Below are 21,822 nucleotides of genomic sequence, written 5' to 3' on the forward strand. Positions count from 1 at the left end.
CTAATCATACAGCAAGTTGAAGTGGCTATTAACCACAGACAGACTAAGAAAACATAAGGACTGTACATTACAAAGTGTTCTGACCAGTGGAATTAAGCTGTCTTCCTTATGTTTTTTGATGCAGTGTGTAATTGTCCACAGTCTTTGTACTGCAGTTACAAATCTTAATACTTTTTGTTTTGGAGTTGCCCAACATAGACCAGTATCAAACGTTGAAATTGAGATTATTTTCACAAATACTTTGTAATGTACCTTCATTTTGTTTTCAGTATAATGCAGAAGTCATTTCTCATCTGTTCCCATCTTGTTCCACCACTAATTTGGGAGCATTTTGGTAAATCCTCTACACATTAAAAGTTGGTCCTGTTCAATGTCTCTGCACTGACAAAGCTATTAACATGTGTTTAACATAATACCTCCAGGTCACTGCAGAATCCATCATATACATCCGGCATTTGTGAGGAGGCCAAACTACAAAGCAGATGATTGTCTAGTATCTTTATGGCAAAAGGCTATTTAATGTGAAAAACACTTCCACCCCTACACTGGGATACTGGAAGCCACATCACGAGACATGAAACATCACAGGCCTTAGAGCCCAAGGTAAAGGATGTAGGGGGAAAAGGTGAACTCATACGTACCTCCGCAAAGTCACTAACCACTGTAACAGCTCATAATAAAAGTGTTTTTCAAAGAAGAACAGAGCTGGACTGAACAAAGAGCACCTCTCGACTAAAAATGCTACTTGCATGAGAAACATCATACACAGAGGAAATGGCTAAAAGTAGAACATAACAAAACAATGGTTTCATTAAGACCAAAACTGAGCCCTGTAAACAAAGATTTATTTGATATTCCACTGTTGTTGATTATCCGGAAATATCTGGTGTGACTGTAACTCTGACAAATCGTTTAATTTGCTACTGATATCAATATAAATCAGATACAAAGAAGACTAAATCATCCAATTCATGCGTATCTACTTAAGGTTTGTCCACACAGTCGTAACATGTGGTGGTGAGAATAATCACAAGAGTATAAACATTAGTGATTGCATGACCAAACCTAACATTTGCAGTAATTAAAAAAATTCAGTCAGATTAGCATCGTGCCATACAACAAGATGCTGTGTGATAAAGCCAGTAACAAGCCAGGGAAAGTATCTCGTTCATGTTAAGTCAAAGTTTTTGGCCAAACAGCCACTGCAACAATTAAGCTGCACTACATTTTTATTGGACACTTGGTTTCTATCTTTACAGTGTTGCCTGCCCACTCAAAATATACTGCTGCTCATGTAGGCTGTATTAAATATCATACATAGGCGAGGAGAGACTGATAGCAAACATTTAGATGTGGATTTTAGATTGAAGAGTTAATTTTTTTCTAAAGATTTTGCAGTGGGGTTAAAAGGATTAAAAGTTTTAAATAAATAAAAAACAGAGTGAAGCATAATTTAACAGTAATCAACTGTAAATTAATTTACGAAAAACAGCAATTTACTAGCAACCCAGCAACCAGTACCGTAGATTACTGTAAAATCAAGTAAAAACAGTAATATACTGTAAAATGTAACAGTCATTTATTAAACGAAAGAAGTTAATTTCACTGAAATATTAGTAAAAGTTCATAGAAAAAAGTTATGCAAAGTCAATAACTGATAAGGAGAGTAAATATTGAACTGAAGTGTTTTATGTGTTTTTGCAAAAGATGATATAGGAGAGATCTGTTAGTTTACTTAATTAGTTTTGTGGGTCACCACTGTACTGGAGAGTAGAGCCTGTGCTTCAGTCAAAGATGCAGATGTTATGCTGCTGGTTGCTATTTAAAAGCAGTAACTGTGTAGTTGCTGATGCAGTGATAATCTCCTTGCTAAGTACTTTTTAGCACATGCATGCATGCTATTGTTCGCTAAATACGAACTGCAAAGATTTGAGTTAAAGTCATGTTTTTAATGAATTCACTATTACACATTATGTGTTTGCAGTTTTATATTAAGAGATATTAATTTTCAGTGGACTCAAATGAAGTCAGTTCACAGTACTTTCAGTATAAATACTAGTTTTTGAACTCAAACTGTTTGAAGCAATCGGTTTCCCAAATTATACGAGTTACCTTCCATGGTATTTTTACGGTAACATACTGTAAAAAAGGAGAGCTGTAAATTAACGGTAAAGGGCTGTAAATTCACAGTACATTGCTGGCAACCACAACTGCCAGTAGATTACTGTATTTTACAGCACAATTTTAACAGAGTTAAGGCTGTTCTAACTTACCATAAAATGATGCATCTGTTAAACGGGTTGCAATGAGTGTCTGTCTATATTCATGACAAATTCGCTGAAATTGTGTCTTTCAGACATATTTATATCTGGTGGACTAAAACGTGTTTATTTCAAGGATATCACATTTTCGAATATATTGGCCTAAGCAATTTTCCTTTGTTTTATGTAGTAATATTAATCAATGCTCTGCCATCTGTATTTGCTCAGTAGCTTTTAGTTTCTTAGTTGTAGTAGCAACAGGTTTATTTATGGTCCGACAAATACTTGAATGGGCCACATATGTTTTTCTAGCTGGGGATAGTTTGCGTTACATCATTGCCCCCTTTCGTTACTTCAGACACCCCTTCTGCAGTGCTCCGCTGGCGCCAGCTCTGCTTTGATTAAAGGAGAACTCGCAACTCTAGCGAACTCTAGTCACTTCGCTGATTTTTCCTTTGGTTGTCGCATGTTTTCCCCACGAGCTCCCCCTACAGCTGTGGGGGGGGCGTATATTTCACAACACGGTCGTAAAAAACTCACTTGCGGCTGCCTCCTCCCCCTCTCTACCGCTGCTCATGTGCGTTTGTTTTGATCGGAGCAAGCCAACTGTATCGTGTGGAGCTATGTCTACCGAGGTGGGTAATCTGGTAATACATCATAAATGCGTGTGTGTTTATGTCGAATTGCCGTAAAGCAATTCGTGTTTCGCGCTCGTTCTCGTTCTCGCTTCTCGCTTCTCACGAGACTTCCAATTTCTATCTTGCCGGGACGGTAGTCCCCAAGTTGCAAGGTTGGTTTTCCGCCTGGGAACCCTGGGGGGAGCGGGGAAAGTCACCAATATCACCAGAACAGGTTGTTTAACCATCCAAATGAATTCTAGACAGTTTTATTAAGTTAAAAAAGTTGCCAAGTTCTCCTTTAACATTAATGACAGACACAGAAGTTATATTAGGCTGCTGTCACTTTAAGACCGAATGGACTCAATATCCTATGTACTGATACACTGACTGATACACAATATACTTGTAACGATATGGTTTACAGAAATCGCACAACAAAGGAGTTCCACAAACAAAGAATAAAAAACATAATTAGAATAATTCTTTAATTAGAATAATAAACACTCAGGAGATATCTAAACAGCTAAACAGGAGAAAACGTAAACAACATTATCTGAAGCGAGAACTGAAAAAGGAATGAAAAAACAGGGAATACATATACATAACTCCGAAACAATACATAACTCTGAAAATACTACGTACTGTCTGATACACATGCGTTTTCTTTTTCAACTGTATATGTTTATGTAAGACAAAACCGACTATGTTTACGAGGATATTCAGATATAATTTTGTGTGAATTTGCTCGTTCAAGTGTAAGAAGGCGTGAAAGAGAACTCAATTCAGTATTAGCACAGTATATGAGAGGCGTCTTTCTGTGCACGCACTTTGGATGTGTGTGCAGAACAGAAAAAAGCGTGCAAGTAACAAACTGAGTTCCCTATCAGTCACGTTTGACGTTATGTCAGACATGATCTGCGAATTGGGATCTCGCCTGAGAGCCCAATCTCCTTTGATTGTAAACTAAACAAGCCAATGCACATTGGTGTGTGAGATTTGCATTGCGCACCCCACCCCGCAAAGCGCATTTGAATGGAAGTCAGGGACGAGTCAGGGAGAAGCTCTGCTTACCAGTGTTGGTGTGACAGCGCATTCCTAGCACACTGCAGGTTGCACTAGTTCCTGCAAGCTATGCTGCGGCCATTTCCCCGGTGCGCATGTTCTCACATTCTTCCTGGATGTGCATGAAGAACTTTGTCAGTATGGAAGCATATTGGCGCCAATATGGAACGCCAAAAATGCCAAAATCTGCATAAAATCTTTTTCCTCTCTCGCTACCATCGATGGTGGGGAGGGGTCAGGGGTTCATAGGGATTACCCAGATGGAGTGTGCGGTTGCTGTGCTGCAGAATGCTGCCACCTGGTGGGGTCATCCGCAAACCCATCCAGCACCTGTGAGACAACAGCAGCTGGGGCTTACAGTGCTGCTGGACAGGCCGCCTCTGCCCTGCATGCGATGGCCACCCTGCAAGTCTATGAGGCCAAAGTACTCAAAATGCACGAGGGTATTTCTGAGCCGGGGTTGATGAAGGAACTGTTCATGGTGACTGACCGTGATGAAAGTCACAGCGCAGGCCCTCGGCCAGAAGATGTCCACCTTGGTGGTCCAAAAGCGCCCCCTAGCTAAACCTTGCAGAGGTGCGAGATGTTGGCAAATTTTCTATTCTATTTCATTCTATCTCCTCGCCCTCACCCCGTACCCTCTTGGGATCTCTCATTGGTGCTTACGGCATTACAGAGAGCCCCCTTCAAACCGCTGCAGTCAATTGAGCTGAAAATTCTGTCAATAAAGACAGTGCTCCTGACTGTGCTGGCTTCTATCAAGAGTGTGATCAAGGATCAGGCATGATGCCTAGAATTCGAATCGAATCCCACTCGGTGTCTCGCTGGCTGCGCCATTCCTCTCCTATGGACCGGATACGTGCACTTAGCTTGCTCCTCAGTTGAGTTCCCCAGCTGACAAACCCTGTTGAGTTCCTCCACCACCCTCAGCAGTCAGACGTGGCAGAGCGTCAAAAGCCAGACCTAACACTCGTAAATACGACCAATGGTTGACCCCTGTGCTAGGCTAGGTGCCATATGTTGTGATCCTTACGGTGATCCCATATGTGTATTCTTCTATGGTATGATTGCCCTGTCGGCGATCCCATGTCTTTCCCTTGGCAGAGTCCGCTCTGTGGTCCCTGCCGGTGTTGACTGCCCTCTAACTAGGCTGGAGCTACCTCAGGGAAATTCCATATGTTGCACTGCCCTAATGGCCAGTCCATATGTGTAGTTTCCACACGAAACCTCACTACAAGTAGGATGTGGATTCTGTAGCACCCCTTTCCCCCTTTCCCAGTATTATCCAATAATCTCACTGTATGGGTCATGCGGAACAGCAGTGATTGACTGTCTTGGCGTAAAGCCCTGTCCCATCTTCCGCCCCAGTAAGTGCGGGGGGATCAGGTGGCTTACGCGGAGGGCTGGAAGAAGCAGCAATAGTGGCGCTCTGGTAAGGATCCCAATTCATCAGATCACGTCTGACGTAACGTCGAAGGTGACTGACTGATAGGGAACGTTTCGGTTATGTATGTAACCCTCGTTCCCTGAAGGAGGAAACAGAGACGTTACGTCCCGTCGCCACAATTACTGTACCACCGCTGAACGGCCAGGTCACCGGCTCGGCTCCTCAGCGAAAACCTGAATGTGCAATGCAAGTGCGCTTCCATTCGTGGCGGGGTGCGTGATGCAAATCTTGCACGCCAATGTGCATTGGCTCATTTAGTTTACAATCAAAGGTGATTGGGCTCTCAGGCGAGATCCCAATTCGTCAGATCACGTCTGACGTGACGTCTCCGTTGAGTCCTTCATGGAACGAGGGTTACATACATAACTGAGACATTGTCTTTCACGTCTTCTTGCTTTTGAATGGTTTAAAAAGTATCCAATTCCTGACCCCTAAGTATTTGTTTCCAGAACTGGAATCTATTTTGATTCCCAACCCTAGTAATGACCTTTGATTAAAAGGAGTTGGATATAATGCAGCCTGCTGGCCTCAATCAAGGTAAATTTTTAGCCCTTTGTAGTAAAAAGTTTGGGCACCTCTGTGGTAGGCTATGTTGTAAAATTTAAAGACCTCCTGTGGTATAAATCAAGTTCATTTGCAAGTTCAAGCTCATTTGCATATTCATGGAACTGCGTATACTAAATAAAGCAAGGGTGTAGAGTTACATTCAACCTCTTTTAAGGCATGAATTTTCACAGGAAAAAAATAACTTTTAAATATGCAATTTTGGTGATCAAAGATGAGTTTTAAGGGATAACATTATTGACAACTGGGGGACTTTAAAAATAACCAATAACCACCTACACACTTGAAATGAAAGAAAGTCTTTTGGGAATAGACTGACTGTGACTGTTCATTGTTTTTAGTTTTTTAGTGCTGTAACTGAGTCCTAATCCATATCAGCACTGTAGATTTTGTGCAATAGTCTTCCCTGGTCTCAATCATTCAGAGCACAATTCAACACCAGCTTCGTAACAAGATCCACACTATTAAATTGACTCCACATGTGCCCAACTAATTTTTTAAAAACCTTATTTTACTCAAAACAACATCCGTAGCAAATCCAAAAGTTTGCCTGCTTTAAGACAAGTAATAAAGATGTGAAAAAGTAACGTGACAAGTCAGTGAAATAGAACATTAATACCAGATTGAATAAATCCATCGCAAAGCTCTTTAAAGGAAACTGAAATAAGATCTTGTTATTCCTGACAAATCCCATTCCTTTTCAATACTAACATGCTGAGCAAGGAAGTTGACTTTTAATTCTGGTGAGTGAGAATATTTGCTCAGTTGATTTGAATATAACCCAAAATTAATTTAGTACAAGTTAAAATCAACTAATCTAAGCTTAGATTTTGGAGTGGATGGTGGGAACAAAAACCTATATATGTCAAGAAAACTTCTATTTCTCCCTATAATTATGATGGTAGATATTGTGTCATTGAAGGGATAGTTTCAAAAATGAAAATGCTTATTTACTCACCCTCATGTTGTTCATCCATCTCCCTCAACAGGAGAGTCCAGAGGAGCAACAACTAACTGTAAAAGGGATAGTTCAATTGAACTCAGTTCACATTTATTTGTATAGCGCAGGGGTCCCCAACCTTTTTTCATTTGAGAGCTACTTTTTAAAAATGAAAGTGGCTGAGAGCTACTCATGTTATACAATACTTAAATCTCTTAAATAATGTCTCATAACTCTCATATTAACAACTATCCAAACTGTTTTAGACCTAAAAGAGTTTTTGAAGACCTATATATGTCACCCTTTAATGTCAGAAAAGAACAGAATCAGAGATTACAGTTTTTTATGGAAAATAGTACTTTGCATATTATACTGTAAAAACACATAACTATAGTTGATTTTATAGTGCATCATAATGAAATGGTATGAAAATTTCATGATTATAGTGACCAAAATGATCACGGTTATCAGAGAATCCTGTTCAAAAAGTACTAATACTACACAATGAAATCAATTTACCAAGTTTTATGTCGCAAACCAACAAATAACAAATAAAATAAGCATCAATATGCACTTTTATTTACATAAACATTCAAATAATAACATTAAAAATGATGGCCAGATTTTAAAGGAGAATCTTGCAACATGTTATCTACTAATATGTACAAGTTCAAATAAAGTTTTGACAAAAAAGGTTTTATAAAAAGATATACCTCACATATTTCAGCCTTTAAATCATTTTTATAAAAATGATGAGTCAGGACTGACATTTAGAATACACATTAGCTTATCTTTTAGAATTAATAGTAAAAATTCGGTCTGATTTTCACAGTCTGAACAAAAGGCTGAATGAAAATGTAAATCCACTCTCCATCAGTAGGTGGCGCTTATGGAACAGCAGTAATAGAGCTGTTTCCCTGGTAACCTCTGTAAACACAGCAGAGCTGCACTTATAAACAGTACTTTATTAGGCATTATACAGAGGAAAGATGAAAAGCAAATGCCATCGAAACTTTTCTAAAGACAGTTGGTTCCCCCTTAGAGATACATTCAAATAATTAATTAATTAATTCTTTCAAATAATTTCTCTCAGCATTCTGCTTTCCGTCATGTTTTCACACAGAAAGAAACCTACACTGCATGCTGTGCCTCTGTGAGACTCCTGCTAACTTAGCTTTTTCTTGCTTGATTGAAACTTTGTTTGTTTTTCTGTTATTGTAATTACATTTGCATGTTCATAAATAGGCTAAATAAAAATAATAACCTCATGGCAGATATGTCAAACTTGATTTGCATTGGAGGGGGTGGAACAACTGTCTATATTAGCTCACTCTGATTAGATGAAAAGTACGTCTTGGCCGTTCACATATCGCGTCTAAAACACGTGGAAGGCGCGACCGCGCCGCTTTCTTCTTGCCAAAGAGATTGCGGTCCCGTGGCGTGTATCGTTGCTATGCAACCATGAACCGTGCTCTCCACAACGACAAAGAAGTTTTATTAATGGATTTCCACCACCGAAAAACGCTTGCTGTAGCTCTGCTACAAGATTTATTTACGGAGAAGAGAAAAAACCCGTAGTGTTTGGGTGCACCCCCATCCTCCGTGTTGACTGAGCTTTCAATGTTGTTAGGGAAAGGGTGAAGCTGATTGGCTGGTTCTTGTCACATGACATGCGGTGCGCTTGCGGCATTATGAAAAGTTTTTTTTTTATCTCGCTGCGCCTGGAAAAACGAGCGCATCACTTCTATTATGAGCACGCTTACCTCAAGCCTACATTTGAAATAACGAACTTGAGCGCACAAAAGTCGCGATTTGTGAATCAGGCCACGAGTTACTTGGTAGCTCGCGAGCGACGTACCACCTTAGTTTGCAACGCGGAAGTAAATACAATGACGTACTTCCTTTTAATGTGTCGTTTCCAAGGGGGTAATCGAGCACCCGGAAAGCGTACCTTCTATGGGGGCATCCATTGGCTAACAAGCCATCACCTGCTGTTAGCATTCCATTGACTCCAATTCATTTTGGCGTCACTTTGACAGCGAATAACTTTACATCTGAGGCGTTTAAAGACTCCATTTGTCCATTGTTTATTTCTAAAGAAATACGACAATGTATAAAAGGCTCCATTACCTTGTATCTTACACTATGGCCCCGTAGAAGCGGTTTTTGTAAAAATAGGCTAACGATTGCATCATAAACACGCGACTCTCTGTCGCACAGTAGAGAAATTACCGTAGACAGAAGGAGAAGCTCGCAGGCAATCGGGGGGACGTGGAGGCAGTAAGTCCGATTAAGTCAAGGGAGAAGTCATAAAGGAGTCATAAAGTCATACAGGAGTCATAAAGTTGCTCCTGCTCCTAGCTCATGGACAGCTCCTTCTCCTGCTCTCCGTCTCTGCAAGATTCGGAAGGGAATGATTCAGATTTCTCTTGGCACAGCTACTAGAAGACTTACAACTGTCAGATAGGTTGCTCACGTCACATCTATGTCGTCAAGCTCAGTTTGAGGCTGCGCAGTACACTCAGCCAGTAAGTGAGTGCTTCTAATTGAGTTAACTTTTCTCCGTTGAAGTCTATGGGGTTGCTGTGTCTATGGTCGTTTCGCTAGTTGGTAGGTAAGAAGCCATGCTATGGTAGCACACACAAAACACTATTAAACACTGTGATGGTTAATATTTATTACACCCGCGGTGGGGGGATGAAATGAAGAAGTGGCCTGACATCTTATGAGAATATTTTCAATTATTTTGTGTTGTGACTCGGAGTAGACGGGTCTTCGCGTCTCAGCAACTCGTTTAACAAATGCCATATCTGTATATGCTCTGAGTTTGGCTTGCTTATGACGTTCATTGGAACGCAATGTGCGCCATTTCACCAGATTTGTAACGTAAATAATCTATAAACCTATGCCAACACAGGAGAATACATCAATATGTTTCTATATATGCAAACTGTCAAAGGTGCTCTAAGTGATGTTGGGTGACGTCACTTCTTGTTGACGTTCGAAGTATTGTCAAACAAAACAGAGGCTAGCTAGACCTTCCCTCCTCCTCATCCGAGCACTAACCCCCCAAACCCCACCCCCAAATCCTTCTTGTCGGTTATTGGCTGGAACAGTTTGTTATGTTTCGTGGTGAGGGTTAGCCCAGTTTGTTTTTGTTGGCGTTTGTGAAGCCTGGCCTGTCTACAGAGACCGCATTTTTTTTCAGTGTGTTCAGGGGACAGACAGCTAGCGGATGGGGAGGAGATGTTTGCTGTATGTGACAAAAAATGTTTTGGCCTAAAAAACACGTGACATCGCTTAGAGCACCTTTAATTCATCGCGACTTCAAAATAAAAGCTTAAACCCTCATGAGTGTGCGTGTTTTGATGTCCACATATTATTGTTCAAGAAATTACAGTGGCTTCAACATTTCTATCATAAAGAAGTGACCAAATATTAAAGGGATGATCTTCCATGGGTCTGCCATTAACGAAGTGGAAATAGCAAACGTACGGAAATTTTGGCGGTTTCTCACAAATGTATCGCTCAAATACACACATGAGAAATACATAAACTACTGCTGCATTTAGAACCTTAACGTAATTCAACATGCACCGTTTCACATGTAATGCATCGTGTCACACATTAAGCATGTGCGTGCAAAGAACTCAAAATGGTGATTGAATGGTTAATGCAACAGATACACTTAACTATTAACATAAAAATAACAAGCAATTCGCATTGCCAGCGTGTTCACACAGCATGTAGCTAGCCAGTCAAAACTACACAGTCGACGCAAAACTACAGGTTCACAGTACAACTACGATTAGCGGAAGTGGCTTACCGGATATCTAACACATTATATTTAAAAAATGGCGGCGCCCGCTCTTGCGTGAAAAATAAGGTGAATAGCGCTTTTCACTATACATATAATTTTGAAGCAGCTTTACAGAAAATGCATGTCTACATAAACATTTAGTGTGATCTTTTATCAGAGGTGACTGTGTCCAAGTAATGTATTTCAGAAATGTACATAAACAAATCGCGTAGTTAGCTAACAAATACAATGTAGGCCTATTCATGTAAGGTAGAGACAAAAAGATAGTTAAATTGAAAATAAAAAATTTGTCATCATTTACTAACCCTCAAGTTGTTCCAAGCCTGTATGAGTTTCTTTCTTCTGCTGAACACAAACAAAGATATTTTAAAGAATGTTGGTACCCAGATAGTTGATGGTAGCCAATGACTTCCATGGAATTTTTTTCCTACCATTGTAAATGGTCAACCGTTTTTTTTGGGTGAACTATCCCTTTAACAGTTAGGCCTATTTGTTGCTCTTCTGGACTCTCAGGTAGATGAATGATCAGCTACGACAGATTGCTGAAACACAGACAGGTCAAATTCCCACTCAGCAAACATTTCGTAAATGAAATTGCTGGCTCATCACTTTTAGGTTTTCTGTGGTCTGAAAAGTATTTCTATAAAGCAAATGTGGGAACAGTGGGGACTACAACTACCTCCTAAGAATAGCCTCATCTGTTAGTGCACATCAGGTGTCTTGTTAAGTCTCATTTACTGCCACAGAGACCTTAGGAAAGGGTTAGTCCTCCAGGAGAGGACAGACCCTAATAAACATCTGTTTTAAGTCACTGCTGAAGGAAGGTTGCCGGAAACAAAGTAGAAATAAATGCAGTGTTGAACCCTGGGGTAGATGCAGAAAGGAAATAGTTGCAAACAACCTTATTAGTATCCTCCCAAAAATGAAATCTCTGTCATCATACTCTCCCTCATGTTGTTGCAGACCTGTGTGCATTTCTATCTTCTACAGAACACAAAAGGTGATAATGTGAGCATTAGTAAATGACAAGGAATGCTCGGCCCTTGGAAAGTGTATGATATGTTTCAACTAATATCAAATTTTAAATTAAAGCTTAAATTCTCTTTACATAGTGGTTTGTGGATACAATCAATCAATTGAAGCACTTGAATAGAGAGCAGAGAATAGAAAAGAGATCTGCTTTACAATTCTTCTGTATTAGATATCACTGCCGCAAGCTATTCTTCTCTTTCCAACAGAAAAAAAAAAGACAATTACAAAACGTTAGTACCATGGGAAAAAGTGGTGTTGACATCCCAACATAAATGACGCCTAGGCAAACCATTTCCTTTAAAGTGAATGTTCACTATGCTTATGACTGCAAATCTCAATTTATAAATCTTAGGTATTGTTATAGTCTTACCGTTTTACTGTATTCTGTCGTGTCTGATTGGCACGACTCGCGTATGGAAGAACTTTCCAATCAGCTTCATTTAGCACCTCATATGCTGGGTCGTTGTGGGACAACCAGCACAGGCCAAGCTATCCTCCTGACCGTGCCCTGAAAAACAGGGCTGAAGGTCTTATTTCAGCCTATGTGTGTGAGGGATTAACACTGCGGTGCATATGTACAGTCTGTGTTCGCAGCAGGGTTTTACTTGGCTAGTAAGCGATGGCTCCAACCATCAATTTCGAAAGGGGTGAATTTGTGTAGAGTGACATTTTTTCGAAGAAGCCAAACAATGGACAAAGAGCATGGCTGTGGTTGTGCTGGGGGTTTGGGGGGAGGGTTCGAGCTCGAGTCTCCACAGCCTGTCATGAGCACGCGAGGTCAGGACATCTGCTGACATTTACTGCTGGGCCCGGGCCAGGCTGCAGGTTTCAGGGCTCCTGCCAGGGCCTCATATCAGGCCTGCGTAAAACCACCATGCTCCCTCGCCTCTGAAACTCGCACCAGAATGCTCGGAACCTGCGTGACCTTATGCTTTTGATCCAGACCTAGTGGTGCAGCATTTATGAGGACACTGTGAATTGTAAACTTGCTGAGAGGGCATGAGTTGGTTTTCAACATGGTCTCTGCGCTAAATGCCAGTACAGGAGAAATGGATTATGCGACTATGGTGTTTTTTTGTGTGTGTGTTTTTTTGCATGATTCATTTGCTCAGATCTGAGCCAAACTCACAATCGCTCCCATTCCCTCTGTATGGACCTGATTTATTAGTGGAAATAAGTAATGCTTTCACTCATCTGATTAATTCACATTCATCTTGAAGAAGTCACAAAGATGCAGAGAGAAAGAAAGAGCATGAGAGACGGTGATGAAGGAGTAAGGCATTCAGTCAACCCCTTGTCTACTTTTAATCACATAAAGAGAATAGCGTTTACTGTTGTCCATTATTTCAATGCAGTCATAAGCTATTGTGGAACCTTTTCACCAATAGCCATCTTTCAGTCAACCATCTCTTCCATTCAAGCTTTTCCCATTGCGTCAAGTATTGAGTTTCTCAGGGTGAAATCCCTTCGTTTGTTCAATTGTGATTTGTTGGCAGGATACCACAATGCCTATCTGTCAAATGAAGCATGTTATGTGCTAGCCTATAACAGAGCAACAATAGGGCAACATCTGATTAGCATTCATAGCACAGTCTCCCTCGTCCTTTAGTATTTTATTACCACAGGTGCAGGGGCATTCATTGATCAGATGCACGCTACAGGCAAAAAGCACGTCTTAATTGAAAACATCTCTATTTATACACCTGCAGGCACTAAAGGTCTCCAAGAGCAAAAAGAGGCCTGAAAAGGCAGTTAGAAAGAGTGGAAGGAAGAGAGAGAGAAAACGCACACTGGAAGGTTGCAATTGAGAAGGGGTCACAAAAGGATAACGTTTTTTTTTAGTTATAGGTAACCACAATAAAATTTTAATAATAAAAAAAATTATTCACTTATCATTTACTTATGTATGTAACATTACCGTTAAAAAGAAATTGATTGTTTTATTCAGCAAGGATGCAGTAAATTGATCATAGGTGATAGTGCATGTTACAAAATATTTCTATTTCAAATAAATGCTGTTCTTTTGAACTTTCTATTCATTAGAGAATCCTTCTTCTTCTTTTTTTTTTTTTTACAAAAGCATTAACCAGCAAACATTTATACAATTTTTCTTGAGCACAAAATCAGCATATTAGAATGATTTCTGAAGGACCATGAAAATTCAGCTGTACCATCACAGGAATAAATTACATTTGAAAATATATTAAAAATGGAAAAAAAATATTTTGAATCTTAAAAGGATACTCCACTTTAAAATGAAAATTCTGTCATCATATATTCACCCTCATGTTGTTTCAAACCTGTATGAATTTCTTTCTTCTTCTGAACAGAAAGGAAGATATTTAGAAGAATGTCAGTTTCTGGTACCATTGACTTCCATAGTATATATTTTTTCCTACTATGGAAGTCAATGGTACCAGAAACTGTCTGGTTACTGACATTCTTCTAAATATCTTCCTTTCTGTTCAGCAGAAGAAAGAAATTCATACAGGTTTTAAAGGAGTCATAACCTAGTCTTAATTTGGATACCTACTGCTGTATTATAGTCTTTCATACCCTTCTAAAAAATAAAAGTGGAAAAAAAAATAAAAACAGAGCTCCTAAAACCTTTATTTCTGAAGGCATTATTGTCTCGCGAGATCTGATGCGATGTTTTGGCTGTCGTGGACGTAGAGTCCATTCCCCGTGTTTACCTTGAAGCTAACGTTACAATAGCCGCATTAGTTAGCTGTTAGCTGCTGTTTGTTACACACAGTAGAGCAATAAAAACAGTCTTACCGTTTCAATTTCAGGCAAGTCCCGGATGGTTGGAATGGCACCTTTTTTCAAACGGAGCTTCGTGGCCAACTTCGCCTGATATTGGCCCAAATTTGTGAATGATTCCGGCGTAAAATGTTTAGCGCAGACACCGAACAATAAGCCAGTTGAAAGTGTTGCTGGGACAGCGTCATTAAAAATGAATTTTATCCACTGGTCCCTGATAGTTTGGTCCGTTTTTGGTATAGAAAACACATTCGCATGTTGTTTCTGGCAGTCAACCACAGAGCAACTCACGTGTGCACTCGGTTTCTCCATCTTTCGCGACTGAACTGAATATGAGGGGGAGAGGGGAAGGGCGGGCTTCCTGCTGCGGTGTCCATATATCTGGTATATCCTGCCCCGTCTTGACGTCAAGACGGGGCTGAAATCAAAATCTCGTTTTTTAGTGCGCGTGCACGTGGGCTATTTTACAAACCCTGAGGTAAACAAACGCTTCACTTTTAAATATCGGCTTCCCGGCCAGTGTATAATCATTATGCAATCATAACATACATTGATTCTCGTGGAAAAGTGAAATTTGCAGGTTATGACTCCTTTAAACAACATGAGGGTGAGTATATGATGACAGAATTTTCATTTTAAAGTGGAGTATCCCTTTAATAATATTAGGCTACTGTTTTGACTGAGCACAAAGCTTTTTTCTTTCAACATAAACATAAAAAAATTGTACCATCCCCAAACTTTTGACTGGATTTTTCTCACTTTTAGTGCAAAAAAACCCCCAAAAACATATGTATAAAAGTGAGAAAAATCCTTCTATATCAACTATATCAAGATACAGTTGATATCTATATCAACATATCGGTACCAAAAACTAAATGCAATGACAACTAAATGTTAATAATAATAATAATAATAATAATAATCTGTCAACACTTATTTCAGCCATTATATAGTCATTTATCTTTTCATGATGCCTAACCTTGAGGCAAAACTCCTGATCATGGCGTAATAGGTAACTGCTATGATCATGGCGTAATAGCTAACTGCTATCCAGGATCATGTGATCAAAACAGTTAAATTATTTCCATAAAAGACTATTGTCTGTACACTAACAACACAGTGGAAGATAATTATATTGCTTGCTTTCATTTGACAAAGTCACGTCCCCTCCCTACAGTACCCTTCAAGGGTGCAAAAATGCCATTTGGTCTTTCATTACAAGTGGTTGATTTTTCTTCCCAATCAGAGTAACGGGTCATGTGCATTGTGATCCTAGTCACTAATACAACCTCAATTCTAACCATATCTAAATGACAGGAGACTATTGAGAATTCAAGTAAAGTAACTTTGCAGCATACAACTATACTTAAGAGAGCTGGACTTGATAGGCATAGATACGGTAAGCTTAACCTAGGAACTGAAGTGATGGGGCCCTCGTGTGGAGGACATAGGCAGTGAGAAATGTTAATGTCAACCACATTAACATTACTCTTTACTAGCATCAACTTGCTAACCAAGAGTCACAGTTAACTGCACCAAATCAAATATACTCTATTTGACTGTTTTCATGTATTTGCGGTTATGTTATGTTGAGAACTACTTAGTCAATTAATCTTTTAAATCTTTGAGGCCTGCTGTCACTGGCTATATGAGCTTCTTGCTGAGAAAGTTTATTGGCTTCAAGTAAACACAATAGCCTCTGATAGTGCTTTCCATTGCAAAAGGCTGTATCAAATTATATGCCTATAGAGTTATTTTCTTATTTGACTGCAATTTCATCTGAAATAGACGTTTCTTTCTTTTGACGTATTATTTTACTTGAACTGAGACGCAGAATTTCTGAGCATTTTGACAAGCATCGAATGCCACAAAGACACGTCTGCCATAAGCAGCCAGAAAAAACACAAATATAGTTCTCCAAAAATGTTTCCTGAAGCCTCACCACACCAACTATGCAATCCTCGTCCAAGTCAGAGTCTGAGTTTACAGCATCCCAAAAACTCCCACAAACATACATAAACACAACTTTTGCCTCTCTTACAGTGAAGGGATGAAAGATCTGCGTTTAAGAAACACATGAGCCGTCAGGTGCATCTATAAAGAGCATTCATGTCAGTCCATAGTGCTTTTAGCCAAAATTGCTCTAAAAAGAGGCTGTTGTGTCCTTGGACTTTTAGATCCTATAATCCAAGATTATTTGTTACCATCTTACTGTCATTTGATGACTTTGATATTTACAATGAATGTGCGTCATTAATTAATTAATTCTTCAAAGTCAATGGGCCTCATTCATGAAACTTGAGCAGAATGAATCACTGTATAGATTGTTCGTAAAACCATTCGTACGTAGAATGCAACATTAAATTGAATGTGACAATTTACGTCAGAATGGTTTAACAAATGGTTTACGCAGAAATTCATTCTGCTCAAGTTTCATGAATGAAGCCCAATACATTTACTGGAAAAAATATTTTCATCGAGGTCACATACTGGTGTGAAATCTGTCCCCTTTTCATGGTCACTACACAAAAACCTTACTTCTGTTGGCTCCCTGAAGCAAGCCTGGAGGCCTCGGCAGCTGCTTTCCTTGTCTCAAATTCCTCCCTTTCCAAACTGCTATCCTTGTGGCCCAGCTCCACCAGCTGGCGGGCCAGTTCCTGATCCTATAGAGGAGCAAAAACACAGATCTGCTGAGCTGGGGATGGATGAAGATGACTGATTAATATGAGAGAAAAATAAAATAAAAATCATGCAATTCACCAATCTGCTGAGGCCAGTGTATTTATGACACATTTGTGCTAGTTTTGTGCTCAAGTGCTATTTCTAACAATCTAATTTTAGTATACATGATATTTCTATGACAAAATTACATGAGCTGTGCTGACAGTTTCATAGCTGCCAGGATCAAGGATTTTTGCCACATGTCACTGCAGCCTAGTTAAAAGTGGGCAGTATAATTTAAATATGATTTAGTGAAATTCCTAATACCCTCAAAAGGAGGAGCGGCTTTCGTGTGGTTATAGGGCATTGAGATTTTAGAGAGCTGCTGCCAAGGAAAAACCTGGAAAGCTGGCAAAATCCATTTGTGAAGGGTTAAACTCGCTGTTAAAATGACTGCATTTATACAATACTCTAAAAATATCAAGTAAAAATAGGTAAAACATTTTTTTTTTTTTTTTCTGTAAGGTTGAAACGGACACCATGGGTTTGCTTAATACGCCAAACAAAGATATATATATTTGTAACATGAAATTTTAAGAAAAAAAAACAAACAAAGAATCTAAGTCTAAATTATAATTTAAAACAAAGACCAAAGATAGATAATAGAAACATATTATACTTAATCATGTAACATTGTATACACTATCATTTAAAAGTTTGAGGTTTACTTTGAATTTATTTAATCAAATAAAGTAACAGCTATTTTGCGATATATATATATATATATATATATATATATATATATATATATATATATATATTAGGGTGGCCCTTATTTTTTTATTTTTTTATATTAACCTCTCTAATACCATCCAGATTTGTCATTTAGGGTATGCTCAATGCAACTTTTTTATCAACAGTTCTAAACAGTACCAAATTAGGGTTCTTTGGGTTGTAAAAATAGCAGAAGCCTTTTTGCTGCTCAATAGAACTCTTTTTATTAGGTTCCATAAAGAACATGCTTTTAAAGTGTTATAGGGCCATAATGGTGTTATATAACCTTTTAAATAATAGTTTATTTTCATTAATATTAGTATATTGATATAATTAACATTATATATTAATATTGTTTTTTTTTGTGTGTCTTTTTTAAATTTATTTTAGATACTCTTTATCTACCTGTCATGTATCTTGTTACCTCTATTTGGGTTTTACATCAACAAACAAACAAAACAGCATGTGGTGCCAATTAGGTACTTTGATTTTTTATTTACATGGCAAATTGTAGCAAAAAATGACAGTGCTCTAACAACAGTTTTTTTAGCTGAATACATTAATAAATAACAATTTACATTGAACATTATATAGATGTAATGAAGACCAAGCTCCAGTGAAATATCTTCACAATCTTCTTTATGTCCTTCATTATGTGTGTATTCTTAGTGGCAGTTTGTCTCTGCAGATGATGAGGTTATGGTACATGAAAGCATCTGAAATTGATCTGAAAAAAATACACAATTGAGTAAAAAAAAAAAAAAAAAAAAAAAATTGAACAATATGGATCATAAATTCAATACCTCTGTTACTTACTTTGTGGAGAAGAGAAGATGAGTAACGTTATCCTTAACTGAACAGAGCTGCTAACACTTACATGTTCTGTTAAACTAAAAAGAGACAAAGACATGATTGTTAGGAAATGATTGTTACCATTTTAAAGTTATAATTTATAGACATTTTAAGAAAGAAATCATTTACCTGTTGAGAGTATGTTGACAGTCTGTGTAGTTGTATAGCTGAGCTCCAGAAAATCAGTATGAGGAGGCTTTTACAGTTACAGATTTGAAAAACAAAAAGGCGGGAATAAAGAACCCTAAACTCTTAACAGGAAGAACCATTACAGCATATAAAGGGTTCTTCAGGAATATACTGTTCTAAATAGAACTGTTTCTATGCTACATTAAGACGGAATTTCAATTTTGTTGAGCACACCCTAAACGTAGGCTAGTCCAATCTCAGCAAAACTTGGTTTGTTTCCATTTCTCATGAAAGGAGAGTTGATTGGGAGGGTGAGAGCAGAAGATTTTAAAAGTCCAAAAATAAAGGCCACCCTAATATATATATATATATATATATATATATATATATATATATATATATATATATATACATATATACATATATCTATCATTTAAAATAATTATTTTCTATTTTAGATTTAAAATTGCAGTTTATTCCTGTGATGGCAAAGCTCATAGCCATTTAAACCCTTAGTTCTGTCTGTTCATTGTTCTGTGTCATTTGTGTTTAATGAGGTTTTGTATTAGGCTATATCTCCTTCTCCATTTGGATTTATTAATTAATAAAAACTTTTTTTGCTGCATTTCCTGAGCCATGCGATTACTGCTGCAAACCGTTTGCTTACACGCATATGAAACAAATCCATATTCCCCCAGTTTCACGGACAAGGCTTAAACTTAGTCCTAGACAAAAATGCATGTTGAAGCTGTTTTGACATATCTTAAAATATGTCAGTGCCATTGTTTTGTCTGAAGATGCACACCAGTAATGTTTTTTTTCTAAAGCATGTTTATGAAGGCTACTTAAATGTACAAATTCAACTAAGGCCTAAACCACACATTGGCATTTATAGACTGTTACTGACAGTTCCCACAGTTCTCAAGTTTGAATTATTTCTAAACATCATCTACCAAGCACTTTAAATCAAGTAAATCAGATGGAAAAATGTTAACTTCTTCAGTCCATGTGGGGTCAAAGTCGGTTTCTGTGAGCTTACATTAAGTGTCAAATATGTTGGCTAGTATTCAATTACTTTACCTCACTCTAAATAACACTGTCTTATTACCAAATCCATTATTTGTTTAATTATATCCAAAGTTCTAAAAATGGTCTAAAAAATGTAGATCACATTTTAAGGCCCAAATGTTAATTACCGGTAAAAACAATTAAGCTGTCCTAATTATTAACATTATTTTACATATCATGTTCTGTAAGCCAAACACTGTATCTCTACATTACTTGATTTGGCTGAAAAAAATAAATCAAGAAATTTAAATGAATGTAACAACCCAAAGTGATCAATTATAAAATATCACATTTCATCTTTGATCTGATCAACCATGTTAAACTGTGTGTTGAAGTGCCACATCAGTGTGTTTAGCCCACAGTGCATACTTAAATATTGAGGAGCTCTTTTTTTAAACTGACTAAATCAGACTTAAATTACAATATAATAATGATGATTATAATTGAGTTAATATGAATCAATCAACTACAATGAATTTACTTAAATGGCTAAGTGCACTATTTTTGAAGACCATAATACAGTTAATTAAGTTTTGAAAGACGACAATGTAATTCATTGCACAAAAACACCTGGCATGATGATGCAGGACAGGAATACCATGTCGCCATCTATCGTTACACTGCTAAAATTTCACAGGCCATACTGAGAAATGACTGGGATACGCTGCCAGACTATTCATATTGATTCATTAAAAAGTTAAATTAGAAGTTGAACAAAAGGCAATTGTTTTCTAGATGCTTCCGATCCCACAGTGTTTGTGAGCTTCACAACATCACGGCTCATACGGTTTAACTTACAGTCGGTAAATTAAAAATGATTAACGTTAGTTGTACTTCGATCAACCATCTGATTTGCGCCCTGGTACCGAACAGCGTGAATTTTAATACGTCACCTGAAGGTAAAATAGATCCAAAGGTTTTATCTGAGAATCTAAGAAGTCCTCATAGGTGCGAAACTTCTCTACGGGTTCACCAGCAAAGGCGCCGTTGTTGTCCTCCATGTTGTTTACCTTGAAATATTCCCATGGCAACCGATCGAGCTGTAGTGGTACTGGTGTTTTCCGGTAGTAACGTTAAACCAATCATGAACCAATGAAAATTTGCAAGCTCCGCCCAATCAAACAATCGCTGGAAAGTTAAACGATTTCAAGCCACAACAACTTATCAGTGTAAGTTTGTCTAGATTTGCTGTTTCTCAGAGCTCCAAGCTGCACAAAACAATAACAAACTACTAAATTCCGCTAGGATGAGAGCAGCAGAGAGGTTGATTAACATTCCAAATGGCAGGTGAATGCATGTTTATGTTCGCCTAACTGTTACTTCCTTGTTGTATCAGCTGATGTACAGTAACCTCTCTGATCTATATAAATTACAATTATTTAAATAGGCCTATCATTGTAGGCTGCTATAACATAAGTAACGTTAGGTATAACGTAATGATTTCTTGCAGTCGTAGTAGCTTAGCTTTATAGCTAAACGTAATCTAATACAATATCATATAGTTTGAATATTATTATAATTGTTGTTATTTAGAGAAACCGCATCACTTTGTTACTCTAAAAGATGCTCAGATATGAAAGCATTCAGATTTTTCATGCAAATTCATCTCGAGTCATTGTTGTGTATAGAGACAGTGTGACTTATTCATTATTAACAGCAAACATAAATTATTAATTTTTTTAAGAGTTACTTTACGTAATCTGTTATCTTTTTTCTAGGGAAGAGCTTTTTTTCCTTGTCCTTTAATAGTATTTGGGGGGTATTTCTTTCCCCAATAAAATCTAGTCTGCTTTTTTAAACTGATACACCTAATGATCCAATAAATACAT

At 38.0% G+C, this 21,822-nt stretch overlaps 1 protein-coding gene across 1 annotated transcript in view; it reads right to left on the reverse strand.

Moving 5' to 3' along the window:
- Positions 1-21,043, reverse strand: part of cfap299 (cilia and flagella associated protein 299) — a 72,238-nt gene extending 51,195 nt beyond the window's left edge. Inside the window, exons 1-2 of the mRNA XM_079873214.1 lie at positions 20,887-21,043; positions 17,048-17,172 (exon numbers count right to left, since the gene is read on the reverse strand). Coding sequence (XP_079729340.1) covers positions 17,048-17,172; positions 20,887-20,994 — 233 coding nt within the window. The 5' untranslated portion in view covers positions 20,995-21,043. The remainder of the gene's footprint in view (positions 1-17,047; positions 17,173-20,886) is intronic.
- Positions 21,044-21,822: the final 779 nt, after the last annotated feature.

The sequence above is a fragment of the Squalius cephalus genome, assembly GCF_949319135.1.
Source record: "Squalius cephalus genome assembly, chromosome: 5".
Taxonomy (NCBI): domain Eukaryota; kingdom Metazoa; phylum Chordata; class Actinopteri; order Cypriniformes; family Leuciscidae; genus Squalius; species Squalius cephalus.